This window comes from Peromyscus californicus, unplaced genomic scaffold (genome assembly GCF_007827085.1).
Source record: "Peromyscus californicus insignis strain IS unplaced genomic scaffold, ASM782708v3 Scaffold_14__1_contigs__length_90479793_seg_2, whole genome shotgun sequence".
Taxonomy (NCBI): Eukaryota; Metazoa; Chordata; class Mammalia; order Rodentia; family Cricetidae; genus Peromyscus; species Peromyscus californicus.
Genome location: NW_026294436.1, coordinates 59,709,980 through 59,733,074, shown reverse-complemented (window position 1 = coordinate 59,733,074; position 23,095 = coordinate 59,709,980). Strand labels below are relative to the sequence as shown.

Below are 23,095 nucleotides of genomic sequence, written 5' to 3'. Positions count from 1 at the left end.
CATTTAGGGGGTCAAAGGTTTATCTCTGTGCACATATGCAGATGACAATTTTCCACCCAGGTGCCTTGGTCAGCAGAGTCACACGGAGGTTCAGTGCTGAAAAGGTCGATGGAGACCAAAGAACCCTGCAGAAAGGAAGCCAGCATCCAGCGAGCATCATGGTGAACTGGTCTCGCACGCCTAGTACAAGTATACAAGAATTGGTCTATGTTCTCTGGATGCTGAAGTGTCTGATTCACATTAGAGATCTCTGCATTCATAAAACAACAAAAGAAATTAGGGAGAATAATGACTAATGCAGTATGTGGAATGGAAATTCCAAACGTTGTGTATTTTGCACCGAATTCATTTAAAAATTTTATTACTAGTTAAACTCACTTTTGGCCACAGGGTTCAGCTTGCCTTTAACTTCACCAGCGTCTGTTATTCAAAACAAAAAGAGTCTGGTTCTATGTGCTCGTGTGTATGTGTGTGTGTGTGTGTGTGTGTGTGTGTGTGTGTGTGTGTGTGTGTGTGTGTGTGATTCTACATGTTTCACATTTTGAGTCCATCCTAAAGAGGGATATCTGAAGGTATGAGTGGGTTTTGCGGGCTAAGAGGATGTTGGATTTCTCTATGTGACAAGCTTTGCATTGGAAGTCTGCTAAACCAAATGTGAAGAGCTGCCCACAAGGTTGTAAATCCCCAGTCTGCAGGGAAGAATGGAGAAACAGGACGAGCGACTGAAGTGTGTGTGTGGCTGCAATGTTTGTGGGTTAGATGATGAGAAGCCAGAGCTGAGTGAAGCCGAGAAGGAGGGGGTGGCTGGTGTGATTTGTTTGGTGTTCCGAGCCAATAGAAATCCCAGCCTGTGATAATATCCCCACGCAGCGCAGCGCCGAGAGGACACAGTGCTGTCTCCAGCTCCTTCCACATTTGCAGGCGCGGCCGGGACGCGCTCCGCCCTCTGCGCGCTCCGCTCGCCTCTGCTGGCTCCGCACACCGGAGCTGCTTCCCCGGCCTCCTGCCGAACCAGGCTGCGACTGCCCCGGGCGATCCTGTGCACACCCCGCTGTGGATCGTGTCATTCACACAGAGGAGAGCGACAAGGAGACACACAAGGGACCCCAGGAGGAGGCTTTCATCCCGTCATTGCAGGTACGCGGCTTGTCACGACTGATCTCACACACACAGGTTTCTACCTTCTGCCTTCCCAAGGCAACTAAGGTGGATTTACGTCTGTCTGTGGGGCTGGTGCGCAGGGCAGCATGGAGTGAATGCCCTCCTGAGTTCTCCTGGGTAGTTGGTTACCTTGCTTCTGTGTGGCTGCGGTCACCAGGTGGTGCAACCTATTCAACCTATTGGATTCTGCGTAGGTGGAGAGCGGAGACCTTTAAACTCCACTGAGATCTTTCTTTTTAAAATAACACAAGTACCTACATATTGTCGTGCGGGACCCCTTGATGATTTCCATTACAATGATGACCCATTGCAAGTCAAGCATCATGTGATTGTTTAGAGAACAGGCTTTGAATATTGTTCGCCTGTCTACTACATTAATGTGCTCTGTAGAATCAGGAGGCCAAAGACTTGGGCATGGTCTTGATTTCCTAAGCATGTGGCCAAGTGGATCGAGCCTCATGGTTGGAATATCACTATGTCTTTAGACTGTCTGAAGAAGAAAAGGAAAGAAGCGAGGCAGCAATTTTAAAACGTAGTTGTCTTATTCTTACCTTCACTGATGAATTAAAAACACATTTCTCTTTCAGAACCCTCCTCCACAGGATGAGTTCCTAATTCTCTCAAATTAAGTTAAAAACATACGAATTGATTCCAGCACTCAAGAGGCTGAGGCAGGAGGATTGTGAGTTCCAGGCCAGCCTGGACTGCATAATTTAAAAATATGAATGGGAGAACTTTGCACTAAATATAACCATTTTCAGGCAATGCCAATTGGTAGTTCTGTTTTATTTAATCGCCAAACTTATGGATTTCTCCCTGTTTATTTTTGAGGGGAAAGTTTTGTGTGGGCGTGTGTGGAGTGACAAAACAGCTCTTTTCCTGGGTTTTCGCCATCTTTGATTCACAATTTTGAAGTTGGTTATGTAATTTTTTCCCATGTTGATTACTTATGATTAAATTAACATTACTTAATCAGTTCCATCTTCCCGGAAAAGCCAAAGGGACTGAGTAACTCTGATAAAGGATTGGCCCTGTTTGGGGCAGTCCTCAAGAGCTGATATTCGTGGCCCCTGTCCTCTGTAAGAAGTGCCCTTCCTGGTGTGGGGAACACACAGAGTAGGGTTCTCTTCAGGATGACACGCAGGTTTGGGTAACCAGAAGCAGTATCCGAACAGCATTCCTCCAGCCGGCTCCTAATATTTCCTGGGAGTGGTGACCCATTCATTGATAGTTGGCTCATCCCCTCTGTGGTACCTAAACTTCAGCACTGTCCTTATCCCAAATCTTGTGCCTGGCCAAGCAAGATAAGGAAGTTATAAGAAAGCTATTCACTTTGCATATCACCATGGAGAATTTAAGTTGACCCATTTTCATTTAATCAGATGAATGTGTTCTTTCGTCATTAAGAAGAATGCATGCGTAGCTCTACCATGGAGATAGGAAAATAACACATTTTTGCCCTTTGACTAAAATGAATGATTTAAAAAAGTCGTGACAAACAGTAGATGTGATAACTAGATACTATGTTTAAGAAAGAACATGTTAGTGGTATAGGTAAACATGTCTTGCATTTTATATCACCAGAGGAATGATTGCAAAATGTTCGCTAATCAGTGCATGTAAGTCTTAAGTCTTTTTGTAGTTAAAATGGTTATTATTATTGTTGTTGTTGTTGTTGTGTGTTTGTGTGGAGCGCATATGTGGAGATTAGAGGAAATCTTTAGGGAGTCACATCTGTCCTTTCACAGTGGGATCTTGAGCTCAAACTCAGGTCCTCAGACTGGTACAACTGAGTCATCCTGAAGGCCTGGATGTTTTATTGTGAGCATTTGCCCATCTTCTATAACTCATTTCTTCTTGCCGTTCAAATCTAAAGCCATGCTGGGTGTGTTGGTATTGACTAAGTAAGAATTTGAATACATTCACTTTGTTTAGGCTGATACATTTGCAGCTTTTCAAATATATGTATTTATCTGGATAAAGGCAGGGACTATAGGCATATATATGTGCACACAGTGTTTTGATTATTCACTGTCTCATGCTATCATTTTTATGGAGAGAGCTACTCCAATGCTCATTCTCTGTAAGTCTCACAATAGCTAGCCAAAGCTCTAGATTTCTTCAAACTGTGTATGGTATAGGCCCTTAACTAGTTTAAAATACCTCTCTCTACCTTAGCTCTCTTCTTGTTCAAGAGAATGGTGCTGAATCCTGAGTTGAGTCCTGGGTTCTCTGGATATGAGATAACTGTCCTGCCTGGGTCAAGGGCAAACTGTGAGAGACGGCAGTCTCCCAGGCACACTGCAGACTGGGCCAGCCACGTCTGTGCTCCAGTGCTGTGACAGCATATATGCCAGGTGGCAGGCAAGAGCCCAGGGCTAGACTCCTTTAAGCAGCTAGGAGAACAGTAATGAATTATTTCAACCCAAGAAAATGTGCCCGGTATTGGGATTCTGACAAGTCCCACAAAGGACCAGCATGTAAGATGAATTGCTTAGAAGAGGAAGACATGTAATTATAAATTTGATCTATGGCGGCATCTGCTTCTTCAATTACCTGCTTCTCCTCCTATCACATAACTCTTGTCTCTAAGAATTGTACACGTGGACTTAATAATGTATAAAAAGCAAACCTGATCACATATCAGGCTTTAAAAAAATGTAGTCCTAAGACCATTCATGACAACAACACTAACCTACCACTGGGGCATACTTCCCATTGCCAACACTTCTCGTAGGAACCCCCCCTTGACTGCCCAGCACATCAACAGGACCAGCCCTTGGTGGAGCATTAATTTGTTGAGATGAGTCCTAGAGCCGTGTGGGAGTTGAAGGGGGTGGAGAATGAGATGTTTCACATAGCAAGAATGTGAAGTGAGATTCTGTGATGGTGGACAGCCTCAAATGAGACCCAGGAGCTGCAGGGAAAATGAGCCTATTTCCTCTGGTGAGCCTCAAGGATATACATTTGATGAGATGCCCTGAATATTTTCAACACTCTTTTCTGTGTTCCCAGGTACACCACACACACAGGTGCGGGGTTGAAATAAACAGGTTTGATGTGCTGACGAGTCTGAGCATAGAAGCCAGAAGGGGGCAGCACGCAAACTCCAAAACAAAGTGACACCTCTTCTCCACGCGCTTACACCAATTTCCCAATGGCTACAGAACGCCTGTTCAAGTTTCTGTACCCTTCTCCCTCTGGAAAACACAGTCCAGAGTCTTATGAAGAGATACGTCACCCAGGGGGATTGTTTCTAGTTTTTCTTCAGAATTGGAGTTGCCTGAAATAAGGAGAGCAACAAACTATTATTAGTGAACCCAGCTTCTGTTTCTTTTAGCTAACTTCACCTGTTGATTCTACTCAAGCACTCTTTAACTTTTAGGAGATGAAAGAGTGGGAAACCAAATATAGGGACGAGAGGAAGAGAAAGAATGGGCTTTCTCAAGGCTTCACCAAGAATAATAGCTGGTTTTTGTTTGTTTTTTCCTGCTGCTGCTTCATCAGTAGAACCAAACATGATTGTAAGCATGTCTCAAGTGTAAGTCCAAGGCCTCTGCATAATCAGTAATACTTTTGGAATCTGAGCTTTTAAAAGTAGAGATGTGAAATAAGCTGTCTCAGTGATAGCCAGAACCCAAGACGTGCTAATAAAAACAAGAGTCAGGCATCTATCTCTAAGAGCTCAGAGGTGCTTAAACCTAGCCCTTCCCAACTCTAGTCGAATTCCTGGCTATTGGGATTTACTGCTGTCTTAATCAGATGGCTCTGAGAGCCCATGCTCTAAATGTTCATAGAATAAATAATACATCGCTCTTACGGGGTATAACTGGCAGTGGTGACTTCTAAGTGGACAGATGTCCTCATTAGGTGTCATTTAGCAGTGTAGATGTGTTAGCTTTGGCAGATACCGTCTCTTTGGTTCATCCACCATACAAATCACTACTGTATGTGAGGGCTCAGGGAGAGGCTCAGAATGAGGCTTTGGAATCCACACTGGAGATCACAGAGCAGTCTCATTCTGGGAAATCTATGGTTCCCTGTGAGTGAGAAGGCCTGGGGTCCACCGGGCTAGGGACAGATGCCTCAGAGAAAAGGAAGCCAAGGTAGTTTTGTCAAGATAGCATGGCTCCAAGCTCGTAGGGTGGATTACAGGAGGCTGAGGGAGCTGCCCATGTGTGCATGAATAAGACCTTGAAAGCATTCATATCTACTTTTTTTCTAGGGCCACTGTACTCTGCTGGAGGTGTGGTGCCCTTGAATCAAAGAAAAGAGGTTTTCAAGGACAAAATTAAGATTCCTTAGTGTCTGGGAGAAGAGTGGGGTCACTGTGTGTCTGTCTCCTCCTTCATTTAAAGCTGGGTTGGTTTCCGTCACACACCTCCTTGCTGTCTAGAACTGTGTGTGGTGTCTCACTGCTGGAGAAGCTCTGTGGGAGGGGAGAGATTTATTCAGGGCCCTCATGTTGGAACCAAGCACACCTCTGGAAGAATACAGCATAGCAAGGGAGAGAGAGAAATGACTAATTCCAGAGACTGGAAATTGTCTAAGATTTATCACCTCCCATCTAAGACCCAGAACCTCAATTGCTGCTTTTCAGTTTACTGTGGCTTAGCACCCCACCCCCAATTCCTCTCAAATAGCCAAATAAACCACAGTCTGTGTCTCTCTTTTTTTTAAGATTACATTGAAATTAAAAAAAAAACCAAAAACTTATAGTAAGAGCATTCTAGCTGGTACAATAACCCTAGTAAGAGGGCATATTTGTGGAAAGAGTTCACTAAAAAGCCTTTTCTGAATTTTTCATGCAAGAAATTGGAAATGGAGGGAATGCATAGCTTTAGGGATGTTCTCTAGAGGGGGAGAATTTGAAGAACATGAAGCCAAGACTACAAATACTCCCAAAAATGACTCTCATGTTTCGGGTTCACACATGTCCCAGCCTAACACTCTCCTCCACTGTACTTCATTTAGTTTCAGAACAGGTGGGAGGGAAGACATTGGGCAGGGGGCCACCTGACTAGCTCATATGAAATTCAAAGTTGACATCATTCAGTTCAAATATTGTCTGCCTTAAAACTTGGCTCCTTAGTTGTGACTCAAGGCTGAAAGGAAGGTAGACTGTTCATCCATAAAAAAGCATTTGCCTCTAACTGCTTTACTGCAATTATATAACATTGTAACATGAATGTCATTATATTTACTAATTACATTAGTTGCATTGGGGGAAAGCTGATAGATAGACATATTTAATGAGAAGTGAGTAGCTGTAAAAATGAGATTTTTTTCACCAATCACCTCTGCTAGGAATCCAAATTTCATTAGCTTTTTAAGAGATCTTTAATTTCCCCATATTCCTCATTTGAAAATCTACAATTTGTATAACATTTGGTGAGTGCATGCCACATGCCAGATGATAAAAAACACATAAAAACTTCAGGTATTAATAAGAGTGTTTGTGTAACCACAACATTAAATAACTACAAATATAAACATTCATTCAATCGTATAAGCATATATTTCACAGATACCTATTGAACCTCTTTGTGCAATAACATTAGAATTAAATGTGTGCTTTTAATAGTGATTTAGGTATATATCCAAATGAGTGTCTTAGTTACATACCCATGCTATATTTCATAAAGTAAATACATGAGAACATACTGAGCCTTCAGTTTATTTGAGAGCTGTTGCTGTGGCAGTCCCTTGAGCAAGAGCATGCTTCATATCTTGGGACCAGATTCTGTACTCAAAGAGATTACTCAAAACTGTTCCTTCTTTGAGTAACACAGAAGTATGGATTTTAGGAATGCATATTTAAGACTTCATCACAACGAAGAATATGAGTCTCATTTCCTCCAAAACTTTGGAGCAGGCAGACTAGAAATGTCATTTGGTTTCAGAGAATGAAAACAGATTAATACTTTCTTGATCTAGAAGAGCGTTATCTAGATATTGTAAATAAAAAAATGCTTAACCTGGCAAAGTAAGGCGATTTGGTTTCCATGCTCACACGTTTCCCCAGAAAGCCTACCATTTCTCCTGAGTTCCTTACACTGAGACGATAGGAATGCATCATTGTGTCTCATCCCACCTCTGACTTCAGGTCTATACTCTTCCCTCTGTCAAAGCAGCAGCATCAAATGTGACTTTGCTAAATATTTTGTAGATATCGTGCAGTTTTTACAAAGGTTCTAACTATTATTATAGTCATAATCACCATCATCCCCATTTTACAGACAGATTTATCAAGACTTCAGGCTTTCAGAATGTCACATGTTAGAACTGGATAGATAGCTCAGTTGGTAAAGAATTTACCTTGAGTTCAACCCCTAGAACCCATAGGGCAGAGTGTGCTTGTACCTCCATAGCTGAGGAGACAGAGAAAAGTAGATACCTGTGCTTGCCAGTCATCCAACCTCACCCGTTTGGTGAGCATGAGGCCAATGAGAGAGGCTGTCTCAAAAATCAGGGTAGATGGCATCTGAAAAACAACACTTGAAGTAGCCCCCTGCTTACACACACACATATGCACACACACACACACACACACACAAACACACACACACAATCACACACACACACACACACACACACACACACACACACACACACACACACACACGCACAAACACACACACATACGACACTCACCCACACAAAGATTCTTATGAATCAAGCTGTTGTAGACCTTCAGTTTCAAACCCACCTTCCTTGACTTTCATTCAGATATTCCTAAGTAGGTATTGAGAAGGTGCTATCTACAGAACACTCTGCAAGGATATAGATTATCACAGTAAAGAAGATAAGGTTCCTTTAAGAGCTCAGTATCATAGGAAAAAACAAACATATTTGGTGGGAGTCATAATCCAGAACACTCTGAAAATGTAGTGGGAATTTTACCTTATTATCAAGGCTGCCTGACAATAGAAGTCTACTCATTATAGTAGTTTAAATCTTTTCTTTATTCCAGTCTACATTCATTCTACATACTTCTCCATCCAACTGAGCATGGGTTGTAACTTCCTGTGTGATATTTTGCTTACAACTTCCACTCACTTTCAAATGGTCCTGGAGGACAGAGACTGTTTCTTATTCAAAGTTTTATTTCTCAGACCAGAACTGGTACATAACAAACTGTATCTGGTCTGAATCCACTACTATCCAGCTACACCTAATTTAGAGCTGTCCTTTATCTCCTAGGAGATATGGTCTCCAAATGCTTCAAACACACATATCTACCAGAAGCTAAACAAATGAAAAACTCCGTCATCTGCCCTGGGATAAGTCCTCTCTCTCTTTTCTTTTTCTTTCTTTCTTTCTTTCTTTCTTTCTTTCTTTCTTTCTTTCTTTCTTTCTTTCTTTCTTTCTTTCTTTCTTTCCTTTATTTATTTATTTATTTATTTATTTATTTATTTATTTATTTATTTCCTTCTTCCTTCCTTCCTCTCTCTCTCTCCTTTCTTCCCTCTTTCTTTTTCTTTCTTTCCCCCTCCATCCTTCCTCTCTGCCCCTCCTTCCCTCCTTCTCATCCTCCCTCCCTCCCTCCCTCCCTCCCTCCCTCCCACCATTGTTTCCTTTCTTGCTTTTTTGCCTTAATATACCTAACATCTTAATGCTTTAAAATGATTGTTTTGGTAAGAAAGTCAAGTGAACATTAAAAATCAATTCTCTTTACAAACATATCTCACCATTTAAACATTAAAAATACAAAGTCAACTATTCTGACAGATTTTTTTTTTCCCAAGTGAAGGAAAATGTCATAGCAGATACTGAGGCACTACTGTGAGTTTATCCTCCATTCCCAGGAGACTGTGCAGATTGGTTGTAACATTTTGGAACTCATGCTCATTTTCTGACTTTTCATTGTTAAGGTTGAAAGTTAAGAAATTCCTGCTGGTGAAAAAGAGATAATGTCAATGAAACTTTTGAATATCATCATTGTTTTCAAATGGAAAACTTAATTAAGAGAAACTGTAGAGTTTAATGAGACTAATTTGCTCTGTATTATTTTCAGACAGCATGTTGTTGTTGTTATACGAGGTCTTGCTACGCATCTCAGGCTAGACCAGAATTCACAGATCTGGCTCTCTAGTCTCAGATGTGAAGAACTGTGTCTAATTTAGAGGGCATGTTTAAAAAGGTTTAAAAGATTCAGATTTTCTTTTTCTTTTTTGCTTTCGAAGTCTTATGAAAATTCAGGGGACACTGTGAACAGAATGGGCTCAAATGGGGTAAGAATTGCATCTTGTATTCTACGGTCGGTAGTCGAAATATCCTGCCCTAGCAACACATGCATCAGGTAATAGTAGTGCTGACACAGTTGTGGAGAATCAAAAGCTATTTTGATGTTATGTTTATACATATCTCCTAAAACATCACCGACATTCTTCTTCACCTCAAACCATCGTATTCTTTAGTACTAGCTTTATTCAGATGCTTTTATTTATGATTATTATTAATTGTGTACAAATATGGGTATATCTTTAAATATCCTATATTTTATTAGTTTAGCATTATTCTGAGAAGTATTCTTTGGACTTTAAGCATCAAAAAAAGGGGGTCTTAGGGAACAAAATGTAAAAACCTCCTTCAACAGGTAGTAAGTTGGGCTTATTAGATGGCAGCTTTCCGAAAACTTGTAATTGCCATTATTGGAAATGTGAGCCAAAAATATTTGTGCTGGAGGATGGGATGAATGGGATCTGGTTGGATGGGGCATGCATCTCATACAGAGATAGGTCTTGGTGGCATTAGCCACCATGGAAGCTCAACATGCTAAAAAAAAAAAAAACAGGAATGTAGACAGACTGTCTCTCCTCTGTTTGAATTTCTCTGGCTTGAGCCAGATGGCTATGTCACAAAAGACGAGTCCTTGTCAGAATACCTCATGGCACATGTCTTTATATTTTTAACATTTGGTCTTAAACATCAATAGTTTCCAGTAAGATAAATTAGATGACTCGGGATCATAGTTAACAGTCAGGTACAGCTTGTGCCCTGAAAAGTGAGAGTCTGTCTACGTTCAGAGACCCATGCTATATCCAAGTGCTGTTTTCATAATTTTATTTTCTCTCCTGCACTGTCAGCTTTTGAAGGAGCTGTATTATTCTCATCTTTATATCTTTAATATGTTGCATTATACCTGAATTATGATGTCGAATGTTTGGCAAGTGAATGAATAACAAGATATTACACATAGAGGTCACTATTGTTACAGAAAGAGTGACTGCATTTTTTAAAATAATAAAATTGTGGGGAAATAATATAAAAAAGAATGTTTCTGGTTTTATTCAGTTTATATCTGAAATATTCTCCCAAAGACCATGTTCTGAGCTGGAAAGGTGACCTAGTCAAAAGCTCAGTTATTATTGTTCTTGGTATAGTTAATATTATCATTATTGTTGTTATTGTTACTACTATTGCTCAGGCTTTGGATATTAATGAAATAGGCATCAGAATGGATGTCCATGGAGGTTTCCTAAAAGAACAGTTCATCACTCTAAGTACTTTGGAACTGAGACTTCAATTTTGTAAACTGAGATAAATAAGTCGGAGTGTTTGGGTCTCAATTTTATCTTTGAAGTAGAAAGAATAATTATTTGGAAGAAGAGCTAATCAGGCGCTCTTCACAGAACCATTGATTCATTCAACAAGTATTTATGAAGCTACGGCTAGACATGGCAAGAGATCAAAAGATGGACCATGTTTTGAAGGAGCTTAGAGTTCATGAGGAAGGCAAGACACGTGTGTCAACAATAAGGACACAAGGTGGAGAATGGAGAGCACTAGCAAGAGAATTATGCAAATAAAGTCTCCTGAGTTTGGGGGAAGCAAAATGTCATGTCCAAGGAAGTCTTCAGGAACAGTCCTTGAGAACTGGGCAGATCCTGCTGTGTGCTGCTGCTGTCACGATTTTCTTCCTCTTCATGGCATGTTTCATGTGATTGATGTGTTACAAATCCTAGAGCTTTAGATAGGGATATAACTTATTTAGTCTGCTGGTTTTATAGCCATGATAGCATTAGCACAGAAGTCTCCTGTTTTTCAAATCTACAAGCTGGTTGTTCATTGTAGAACTAGTGCTAGAATACAGGCTCCCTCCCCACCATCCTTTCTCCTACACAAAGCTCCCTTACAGCACTCTACTGTTAAGGAGCCTAAATCAACAGAGCATGAAATGCTACAAAGCAGTTTTCACAGAGGTCCAAGGTACAGACTGTCAGAAGTTCGCCCAAGCTGGGGAAAAGCGTTGCACTTGATGACAGTAGATTTCATAGAAAATTTTATTATTGTTTAAATAGGATCTTTGCTTTCCACTGTTCATTTCAGCACTAACTCATCTCAGAGCTTACACTCCCCGAGGCTGAGCTCCAGTGAAACGGCCCCAGTCTCTTCTAGAAACCCAGCCGTGTCTTCATCGGGGCTGGGGCTAACTCAGCAGTGGCAGTCGCTGCCACTCCCTCATGACTTTTCAGGCACTGTAGTGAGTTTGGGATTCCCTAAGTGAGAGCAATGACTCTGCTCCTCCCTTCTGTTTGGACTAAAGGATTTGTATGGCATTAGAATGGATTATCTCTGTGATACATGTGCTCAAGTTGTCTCCCATTCCCAAACCACTGTCTCCTATAGTCCTAATGCCTTATTTGGACTGGCTTATTTGATCATACTTAGAATTCCTTTAACTAGCAGATGAAACCTCTGGACAGGACTCAGGAAAGCAATGAGTCTGTCAGAGTCTACCCCTACTTGTTTGTGGAAGGTCACTCTCTGGAGAGAAGCACTCTGCTCTTCTTAGACAGGCATATTGGTAGAATGTTTCTCTCCCCATTTGATTTCTGGAAGCACATATACCACAGCCAGACATCCTCATAGGAAAAGATCCCCAGTAAATAGTGGATGTATTCTTCAACCACTCTCTATTGGATGATAAGTGGATGGATGGGTGGGTAGGAAGATGGATGGACAGGAAGATGGATGGTCAGGCAGATTGGCTGGAGGAGATACTGCAGCCCAGTGTCCCCAGATGACTATGACACTCAGCAGGAGCAAGTATCATCCCTTGAAAAGACAAGTAGACAATTAATTCTAGAAGAGGAAGCAGCAGGGAGTGGAGGAAAGATCAAGCAGAGTATGTCCAGAGCAGAGCACCCATGTTTCATGGTGGCTTTACTCACTCACACTTATCATCCAACTCCAGTTAAGGTGACATGCCATTACATAGGGAAGTGTGCCTGTGGAAAAATAGAACAATTAATACCAAGTTTTATTTTTTTTTATAGAAATTGGGAGCAAACATTTTCAATTCTATTTTTGGAGTTGACTGAGACAGCACTACAGATGACTGATGTGGGAATAGGCACCATATGGATTTGTACAAAGGGAAGAAAATAATCCCCAGTTGTAAAAATATCTTTGGTCTTCATACGGGTGATATGTGCCCACATGGTTCTGTCAGGTGGTTTTGCTATAAGAGATTATTCCTGGACTAATAGAAAAATGTCCTTTTATAGTGGTTGTACGTTTTCCCAGATTATCACTGTAGCATGCAAAATCTCACAACTTCAGAAATTCAAAAGATCAAAGGCAGAGAGGCCACTGAGGCCTCTACACTCACCACACACCAGCACAACAGTTTGGCTACTAGAAATTCTTTTCATGGCAACACAAAAGTGTACTTTTATAATCACCAAAAAGTGCTGTGAAAGCTGATATGCGTTCCTAATTCTTACATTCGATATTGCCTTTGTTTTCTGATGGCAGTAAAGTTCAGATTGTCTCCATATGATGAAAACATTGGCCAACTGAGGCTTGGAGCTCTAGAACTGATATTAACTGCACTAGGGTTGGACTGATTTTCTGTTTCAAATGACAGCCAAAGCTATCAAATCAACCCAGTGATATTTATTAGGATGGCTTCTGAATATAGAGTGTGATTCACGACAGAGACTAATCTTGCAAAAGGAAAGGAGAAAATGCTTTCCATCTGCATAGCCCCCTCAGTAGCTGGCATGGGGTAGACATTTAGACCACGCTCTGTGAATGCTTGAAAACTGACAGCATGTAGATTGGAAGTAAGGATCCCTGTTGAAACGTGACAAAGTCACAGATGGTGCCAACACGTTGGTCACTAGTTTAGAATGTAAGCCCTTTTGTCAAAGTTCTGATTTTGGCATGTTTCACCAGTTTTTACTTGGATTTTTGAGTGTGCCAGGCACTCGAAGCATAAAACGAACAAGATGTAGCCCTATCTTGCAGGGCTTCCCTGCTCACTTGTGAAAACAAACATGTGAATAAAATAATAGCAAGGAAACAGTGCAGGCAAGAGCCTCGGGTATAACTCAGTGGTCAAATGCTTGCCTAGCATGTGCCAGGCCCTGCATTCAATCCCCAGGACTGCTAAATAATGAGGTATAATGTGTAAAATAATCTGAGTACATACCTGTAATCTCAGCATACGGGAATGTGAAGCAGGAGGATTGCTGAAAGTTCCAGGCCAATCAGGGCTACTATCAAGGCTCTGTCTAAAAAAAAAAAAAAAAAAACCAAGGGCTTTTGGAGAGATGGCTCAATGGCTAAGAATGCTTGCTGCTCTTCCAGACAACCTGAGTTCTGTTCCCAGCACCCATGTCTGGCATCTCATAGGCACCTGAAGCAGCTCTAGGGAATATGGTGCCCTCATCTGGCTTCTGCAGGCACCTGCATGTATGTGGTACACACACACACACACACACACACTCAGAATGTGTGTGGCCATCCCCACCCCCATACCACCACCACTACCACCACCATGGCCACCATCAATATAGTCTAGACAACCTGTGAGCAAACCAAATGGGAACAGGGTGAAAATGAGAATCTGAGTCACTAGTTTCACGTAGCAAGGATTGTCACACAAGCAAGCACCATGCTGGAGAACAAAGCCAGCTCGCTGTCCTCAGCAGTTTACCTTATTGGTTGTCACATGTCACTTTGGCATGCAGTCCCACCCCCACCAGGGTTCTGTGACACATCAGTGCTTAGGGTTGCTGGCAGCCATACCACCCCAATGATTTACAGGCTTGTGCCTCGACAGTCACCTTTGCGGCCTGTGCTCTTCACTCTAAGCTCTGGCTGTTGTCTTTTGCTGTACTCTTGAGCCAAAGGCCTTGGTCTGGCCTGTTTCTTTTATTTCTTGAAGTCCTGTAACTACAATCATAAAGATCCAAAGATTGTTGGAATCCAAGCAAGTCACCTTCAGGTATAGTTCTTTGGAAAATGTGAGGTCCAAGGAAATGTGTAGAAGATTTTAGTGTAGAAGAAAGCAGGGCAGGCAGGTGTGGTGTGTCCAGCCTCTATGTACTTGAACACGAGCCAGAATGGAGGATTGGGAAAGTGACTGCCCAGAGGTCAGATTCCTTTCTTTTTGGTCTCCCTGCCTTTTCCTCCACATATGTACAAGGAGCTAATCAAATGTTTATTTTTCTATCAGAGTACAAGTTTGGGTACATCTACGTGACTAGTGGCAGCTGAGTTGAAACCCTATTTCATAACAAGGCCTTCGCTGAGTGCTTTAAACTGTACTCGACAGCATGTTAAAAACAGACCATTCACCTTGTAAAAGCAGGTTGGTGCACAGAAGTGACCTCTGGGAAGTAACAAGTGGGACAATTAAGGTTAGGATGGGCCCCTGAAGAAACACAGTAGTCCTCCTGAACACAAGTAAGTTTTCCTTCATGGAAAATGATGCATGAAATGATGCATTCGATTCAGGGTTCAGCATTATACTGGAGGGAAGAAAGATCATCTCTCAACTGGATTCAGGAATGCCCCCGATGCCATAGTAACAAGTACAATGAAGTCAGTGTCTGTTGTTCAGTAAGGCCCGTCAAGAGTACTAACTGCCACCATGATAGCCACAACGAATTTGGTACTTATCATGCCAGGAACCAAGGTAAATCTTTCAAATGTATTGCAGACTGCCAGCAAGCTTTGTTCCTCAGAAGCAGAGTGTCAAGTTGTCTGTCCTTCATCAAAAGAAAGCCCTGTGTCTATAAACCACCAAAGCACTTGCCCTTCATGCTACTCTCTGAACCAGGCTCAGTAGTAAATGCTAAATTTGATCTTATTTACTTTTCAAAGCAACTCCAAGAGCCAGGTCTCATTGTTACAACTGAAAGTCTAAAGCCACACTGCCAATAGTTAGGAGCTGGCATTCAGACCGGGTTCCCTGTGCTCTCTGTCCATTTGATAGGCCTGCTTCAGACAGCTCCAGGATGCAATGCTTGGGCCCAGGTTGCCTTCCCACTAGGTTTTCTGGAGTCTAAAATCCTGTAATAGGGAATAACACTTTTGTTTCATAAGTCAGAATATGATTTGGAAAATAAACCGTTATAGGGATATTTAAAGATTGATCCAAAAGTGAACCTGAATTGCCCAAATTTGCCCACAAGAGGGGACACAAGGAAAATGGTGACATGGAAGGGACAGGTCACAACAGTGAGAAGGCAAAATGTCAAGAGAAGGAGTCTGAGTGTTGGTGATGTGGACACCCACTTTGTCCATACCTCCAATGTGGGCTAAGCTGCCGTGCACATGCTGACATGTGTGTATGAACTAGATTTAGAATTCCAGGTTGGTGTTCCCTAAAGTTCTGGTTATCAGTTAGGTGCTAATTAGCAAATGCTCACTTTGTTCAGTTTTTTTGTTTTGTTTTGTTTTGTTTTTCTGATATCCAGTTTTGGATTTATTAGATTTATTGCTGCTTTCTGGAATGTTCTACTCATGCAGGATTGTCCTGCCAATCATTTTAAATTATAGAGAAGGTTTTCCAGTGAGCCTTTCTCATCCTCTTAGATTCCCACCCAATATCCTTCCCAAGTTTGTTTCCAAGGAAAGAGAGACTAAAGAACAAATTGACTCTTGCCAGCTGTGTTTGCTGAGCATTCCTTCTGCATAAATGACTCCAGTCACACACAGCAGCTGGCTGCCCTCTGCCCACGATGCCCACTGAGTACAGTGTGTGCACTGCTTGGTGAGGAGCTCTGATTCTGAGAATCACGTTGATGGGAATCTTCTCAAAACTAGGGTGATCGTAACATTTATCATCCAAACTAGATAGCTTTCAGAGCATGGAGGGGGCTGCTATTAATAAACTGCCTGGAATAACAGGCAGAGCTGGAGCTATTGCAGGGCAAATAAGGACATGAAACAAGTGCAGAGTGGTCAATAATGTCACATAGTCTTGGTCAGATCATACATGTTATGTAACAGACTCAGGGCAATCACATCCACTCATGTACAGGCACTGAGCACCCACTATGTTCTTGATGCTCTTACCTGGGGGAAGATCTACCAGGGATTCCCCAAGAAAGCTCACAGTTCAGAGAAAATCAAAATGTGACTTGCAGACATTAGTGCAGCACCAGTACTGACCAATTCTCTTGAGACCTTTTCATGACACATGCTCTACTCATTGATTTTGTTCATCATTTATTTAATCCTCACCTAATTCCATGAGGGAGGCACAGAGACTCAGGAACGTGAACTGACCCAGGTATCCCAACTTATAACCAGTGGAAACAGAGTTAGTTTTCAATACGTGTGGTTTTGAAAACTGAGCCTACTATCATGCTCCACAGAGAACACAAGATACCTGTCATGGGAGAAGATCTGAGTGTCCGTGACCACAGACAAGTCCTTCTCTCCATCTTGTCACTGCTGGTGAACACAGAAGGGAAGAGAGCTCATCAAATGAGGGGACAGTTGAGGTGAGCCTTGATGGACACTCAGAGGGGTGAGTGGAGACATGAGGTTCAGTGTCAAGCCTCATGGCTTGGTATTTGGGTCAGGAGAGCAAATTTCTCCCCGACAGCACTGGTAAGAGGAGACTGAAGAGACTTTACTGCCTGACTCCACAACGGAGAACACGGGGGACCCAAAGTCCACAGCATCCTTGAGACACATGGATACTCATTCACAGAGCTGTTCCTCGGGAAAGTTTCTGTTACCTTTCAGAATCATGGAACTCTCCCCACCTCACTGAGGAACATGTCAAGGAAAAGATCAGCAAATTTTATTCATCAGGCAGTATGAAACAGAGGAGCCCCACCTATGCCAATTTGTTTATTTGAGACAGGGTCTCATCTGTCCCAGGATCACATACCCTCAGACTCGCTAAGTAGCCAGGGATGACCTTATGATTCTTCGTCCTCCACCTCCCAAGTGCTGCAATTCTAGGCTCCTCCACCAAGCCTGGTTTACACAGTGTTGAGAATTGAATTCAGGGCTTCTTGCATGCACTCGGCCGAAGGAGCTACATACCCAGCCCCTAATTATGTGAATTTTTGAAGACAGTTGAAAAGCATCATTTTCATTACTGTTTTAAAGCTTAAATATTATGCCAATCTTTTTGGAAAGTAGTGTTCATCTTCAAAATGTCTGAAAAGCTGGCATTAGGATTCTATCTTATGCTACCTATGGGTCCAAAACAAACCAATTAGAAGATACTCTCTCATCATGTGAACAGAGTTTACACATGAATTGAAACTCAGAATTTTAGTTTCATCTCCTTTAGAAATCATGGATGCGTTAATTAGTAATATTCCATTGCAGGTGATATTTAATTTAAAAAGTCATCTCAAGTTGTGGCATACATCTATGACATTATTATTTGAGAGGTAGAATTGTAAGTTTGAGGCCAGCCTGAACTACAAAGAAAGACGCTGTCTCAAAACAAATGAACAGAGTCATCCTAATCATTCTTTTGTCCTGGAGACACCTACAGATTATTCAAAGGTATTTTTGGTTCCAGTGTCAAGATGGCACATCTCTCAGCAGCAGCCTCAGTCTGTACAGTTCTTCCTTTTGTATCCTAGAATCCAGTCTTCTATCATTTACCTTTATATCTATTGAACAAGACTGTATGATTTCATAGCAATTTGTAGACTCAGCCTGATTAAAAAAAAAGGCGGGGGGGTAGTTCAAACACTTTAAAAAATGAACTTCATCCCTATGGTAGTGTTTAGAGCCATTTACTTTCCATCCCAAGCATCATAAATAGCACCATTGCTTGCAAGAAACCCAAAAACCAGGTTTCAGGGAAGGTCCTAAATCTACTAGTTTGGATACTGAAAATGATTCAAAAGCTGCTGAATGACCTGCATGGCCCCTTTTGTGTGTGCACATATGTGTACATATGATCATGGCTTATGACCAGTCTTTTCCAGATCATGAGGAAATTTATCAGACTTGACACTTAGTTGAAATAAGGAGCAGAAAATGTTGGAAGTGGAAGATATAGGAAAGGAAGAGCCAAGGAATCAAGAGGAAATTCTATCTAAAAACTGCAAGATTTTTTTTTTTGTTACGTGCAGTAAGGTTGAGCCCCGCATTCAATCTCTATTGCTAGACACTCAATAATTTATCTAGGCATATCTCTAGGCAATACAACATCTTTCTTGGTAAGTTAGCTATATTTCATTCAGTTCCTTCATCCAATGAATATCCAATGAATAGAATAGTCTATACTGGTTACTCTGCAAAGTTCTGGGAAGATGCTAATGGACAGGAAATGTATGATCCATGCTCTTATACAGCCAATGATACATTGACAGAGATAAAATGACATGTGATAAAAAGTGACAGAGATAAAAATTAAACATGTACATACTAAAAACATTATTAGTTACTCTTTAGAAAGTAGCATAAACGGCCAGAGGACTCTCCTTGAGCAGATGTCAGTTAAGAAACCAGTACCCTGGCAGTACATACTTATAATCTCAAGCGTTTGGGAGATAGAGGTGGGAGGACCACAAGTTCAAGACCAACCCTAGCTACTTAGGAAATTCCTGAGTTGCATAGTGAGACTTTATCTCAAAATGTTAAAAAATAAAATGACTGAGTACAGCAAAATGAAAAGCATTCAATAACAGAAATCTATAGGCCAGCAAGATGGCTCAGTGGGGAAACCTGATGACTTGAGTTCAGTTCCTGGGAAACACACAGTGGAAAGGAAGATCTGAGTCCCTCAGTTTGTCCCCTGACCTTCACACAAATGCTATAGCATGTGCGTATCTACATGCTTGCTCTCAAAATAAATAAAAATGTGATGAACTATATTTTCAGGTAAGTGTCCTTAAAAGGCAGATCTATGATACTCCCCTGCTCACAGAACACTGTTCACCAAATAGAGACTCTTGGGCCTTGAGGGGGAAAAATCTTTCTCCATCCCACTGCACGCACATCTCCTCAACCTCTGACTACACTGCCAATCCCGCCCCCCCCCCCCCTCACTGGAGCCAGCTTTGCATTCTCCTGTGTCCCTCTTGCTCTCTGCTCTGGTCTCTCCCTCCCCCACCCAACATCCGCCTGTTGAAATCCTACCCATCTTTCCAGGCCCAGCTTAAAGGCCACCTGTTCCAGCAAGCTTCTCCTTCTGCCAGAATTTCTCTTTCCTTCCTCCATCCTCCCTAAGGACTTTGCACCTCTTTCAGAATGCCTACTACACTCTGCCTTGAACCGTGCCCATTTATGCACATCACTGTGCCCCACCAGTACAGCCTGCTAAAGGTCAGCTGGTAGGCAATGACAACTCTCAGATCCCAAGCAATGCCCTGTAGAGAGACTCACCTCCAAGCAAATTCAAAGATGCTGAAGGATGACTGCAAAGAATCGGGAAGGTGGGGAGTAGGATCAGAAGGAAAACGTAGATGTTAAGTCACTAACTACAATACAAGACCATTCTGGTTGGTTTTGACTTTCAAGAGAAGGAATCACATTCCCATGCATTTTTTTTTTTTTTTTTGCAGTGGATTTTCAAAATTGCTGAAGTTTATTAGTTAATTGTTTACGGTGTGCTTTAAGCTAATTTTTTTTTTCGAGACAGGGCTTCTCTGTGTAGCTTTGGAGCCTATCCTGAAACTCGCTCTTTAGACCAGGCTGGCCTCAAACTCACAGAGATCCACCTGCCTCTGCCTCCCGAGTGCTAGGACTAAAGGTGTGTGCCACCACCGCTCAGCAAGCTAGATTTTAATATAGGGATGTGAGCATTGAGAAGAGCACAGTTTATATGGAGTTCTATAATATGTGAACTTCAGGCAGGGAATATATCCCCTCCTGCTGCTGAGGAGAGAGATTTAGGTTGCTTTATTTAATTCAGCCCATCATTCATCCAAACTCAAATTAATTTCTGACATACTAGCATCATTTTGTAGAAGAATAATTGTCTAGTCAGGAAACATAGATTTAGATACTGGCTTGACTTTTAATACCTTACATGAGCCTGCACCCTCCTTACCCAAAAGAGAAGCTTAAACTCAGAATGCCTATAGCTTTTCTCTTAAATAAATAAGTAAGTAAATAAGTAAATGAGTCTGTGACTGCTCTGACTTTCTGTGAATATGTAAAATGCAGAATAGATAGGAAGTAAAAACAAAGTGTTGCATTATATATGGATAGGAACGTTTCAGCAAATTGCTTTGTTAGGCAGTTTTGTTATTGTGCCAGCATTATAATGTTCCTACACAGTCACTGGATGTGGTGTGTTGATGGGAACCAGAAATAAAATGTCCATATAACACCCACATAGTATATTACAGTAACTGTTTTTTTTTTGAATAACTAGAAGTACCCTCTAAAATAATGATTAAAGGTACAATGTAGTAGCTACATAGACCAGCAATATGGTCAAGTACTTTTCACTGTCCATGATGTAAATGTTATAGCTTTTAGAATGTTGTCTTTATTCTTGAGAACATCATAAAAGTATAAAATGAAGTATGAAGGAATCTACCTTCTATTCTCCCCATATACAAGCTGATCCCTCCAGATTCATGCCTTTTTTAATAACCCAGTAAATCCAGTTAGTGCTGCCTGTATGTACATGGATGTGGGTCCATACACTATCATGAGACTCCTCTAAGTAGTCACATTGCCCCCAAAACAACAATTTTCCCTCCCCCAGTTGACATCACCTGCCAATATTTTCTCGGTGAGGGGTGGGGCCCAAAGAGCACCTTCTCATCTATGCTAGAATCTTGGTTGTCTGTGGGTCTAGTGCAGGTAACTATAGTTACTGTAAGTTCATGCACACAATAGCCACGTCATGTTTGAAAAACAGCATTTCAAAGGACTCCGCCCTACCCTCCAACTCTTGCATTATTCCCATCTCCACTTCCATGCTGTTCCCTTAGTCTTGGTGGGCTAGAGGTTGATTTCCATCTGGAAAAATGTTAGGCATGTTTGTTTCATCTCATCACAATCAGAAGGGACATAACCAGTTCCCATTTGACAGGATGCAGTCACTAGGCAACGGAAGTTTTTCAGCTTCATCATCATCCCTGGAACTACTGTAGTATACTACCTCTGTAGTCTGTCATTTTGGGTAGCATTGTTATGTGGTTTGTGGCTGTACTTTTCTACACCCATTCACTGACTAGGCGAGTTTTCCACAGTATTTTTGCAATGACAATTACAAGCCACTCTTTCAGAATCTCTGCTGCCAAAGTGACTGTTAATAGTGACCAGAATTTGAGCATCCCCCAAAGCAGACATCAATCCAATAAGTTAGCAATTCCAGTAGGGAAATCTCTCTTAATCCAGTGGGACAGCACTGAACAATAGTGCAAAATACATATCTTATACTCATTGCAACCTAGAGGTGAGCAAGTTCAGATATTCATCTATTAATCACTGAGTGAAGAATGCCTTTGAGAGAACCTGGGCTCTTCCAGGTTCCTGTGCATGAGGATATGGTGAGTTCCAGAGAGCAGCTGGACACTAGTCTTCCATTGAAGAGGAAGATGCTAGTCCAAGGGTATCAAACTAGAATACTCAGAAATGGTAGAGAGGATAAGGCAGAGTGCTGGCAACTCCCATTTGAACAAATCCACTTGTCAGACCAAAGGATAGAAATTGAACTGCCCAAGTGGATGTAAAAGCAAGCACAACAAAATAAAGTGGACAAATAGACATTTTCAGTCTGTCTGAAATACACTATAGTCTATACTACATTCAGCATTAGGGAAATTGCTGAGTGGTTAAAGCACTTGCTGAACAAGTAGCCTGGGAATAAATCTTTATAAATATAGTGTAAATTGTAAAAATGATTATCTTTGAGTGTTAAGTTTCACAGTGACTTAGTTTTCTGCTGATCTGTGTTCTCTCACTTGTGTATTGATCTGTATGACTAAGAAAGACATAGATTCACTACAGGAAAAGCATAATCAGTACTGGAGGATAGAGTCAGTCAAATTATCCTCGTAGAGGGAACAGTTAATTTGCCTGGGAAATATCTGTAATATATGCCATATAGATTTTCAAATGTCCCCACTGATAGCTTTAGTGCCCGAGCCTCCCTTTCTTTTATTTTACTGTAGTCTTTCATTTATCCATTTTAATTTACTTCAGTCAAAAAGGAAGGTGGGCTATAGCCTTGAAAGAACTATTGATTTTTTTGGTGTTGCGGGGGAGGGGAATAGATATTTCTGTACATTGGACCCAAAGCCTCACATATGCTTGGCAAGTGATCCACTACTGGACTATAACCCTAGCCTTCTTTTTACTTTTTATTTTGAGACAGGGTTACACCAAATTGCCCAGGCTGGAACTAAACTCACTCTGCAACCCAAGCTGACCTTGAACTCATGAGCCACAAACTGTTGGTTAGCTGAAGTCATAGGCAGCCATGACTAGGTCTAGCTAGGAATCTTGAGTCATCTTGATTTCTCCACCAAAAGTGTCTTTAAGCAGAGATGGGTAAGGAAGTAAAACCAGCATTTCTGAACTTGACTCTGTAAAAAAAACATCTGTAATAATGCAAGAAAAGGCCTTTCAACTCTCTTTGAAGGAAGTAACAGAGGTACAAAAGTGAAACTTTATTGATCTCTTTTCTACAATTGTAGCAAGTTTTCTTGGACCACAGGCCCCCAAATCATGACACAGAGACTTAATATTA

The 23,095-nt window shown here is 41.5% G+C and overlaps 1 protein-coding gene across 2 annotated transcripts in view; it reads left to right on the top strand.

Moving 5' to 3' along the window:
• The first annotated feature begins 662 nt into the window (after positions 1-662).
• Grem2 (gremlin 2, DAN family BMP antagonist) overlaps positions 663-23,095 on the top strand; it is a 99,707-nt gene continuing 77,274 nt past the window's right edge. Inside the window, exons 1-2 of one of the 2 annotated variants that reach the window (XM_052737702.1) lie at positions 663-1,137; positions 16,782-16,910. In XM_052737702.1, the coding sequence (XP_052593662.1) occupies positions 16,801-16,910 (110 nt within the window). In that variant the 5' untranslated portion in view covers positions 663-1,137; positions 16,782-16,800. The remainder of the gene's footprint in view (positions 1,138-16,781; positions 16,911-23,095) is intronic. The other variant, XM_052737703.1, reaches the window with a different exon arrangement.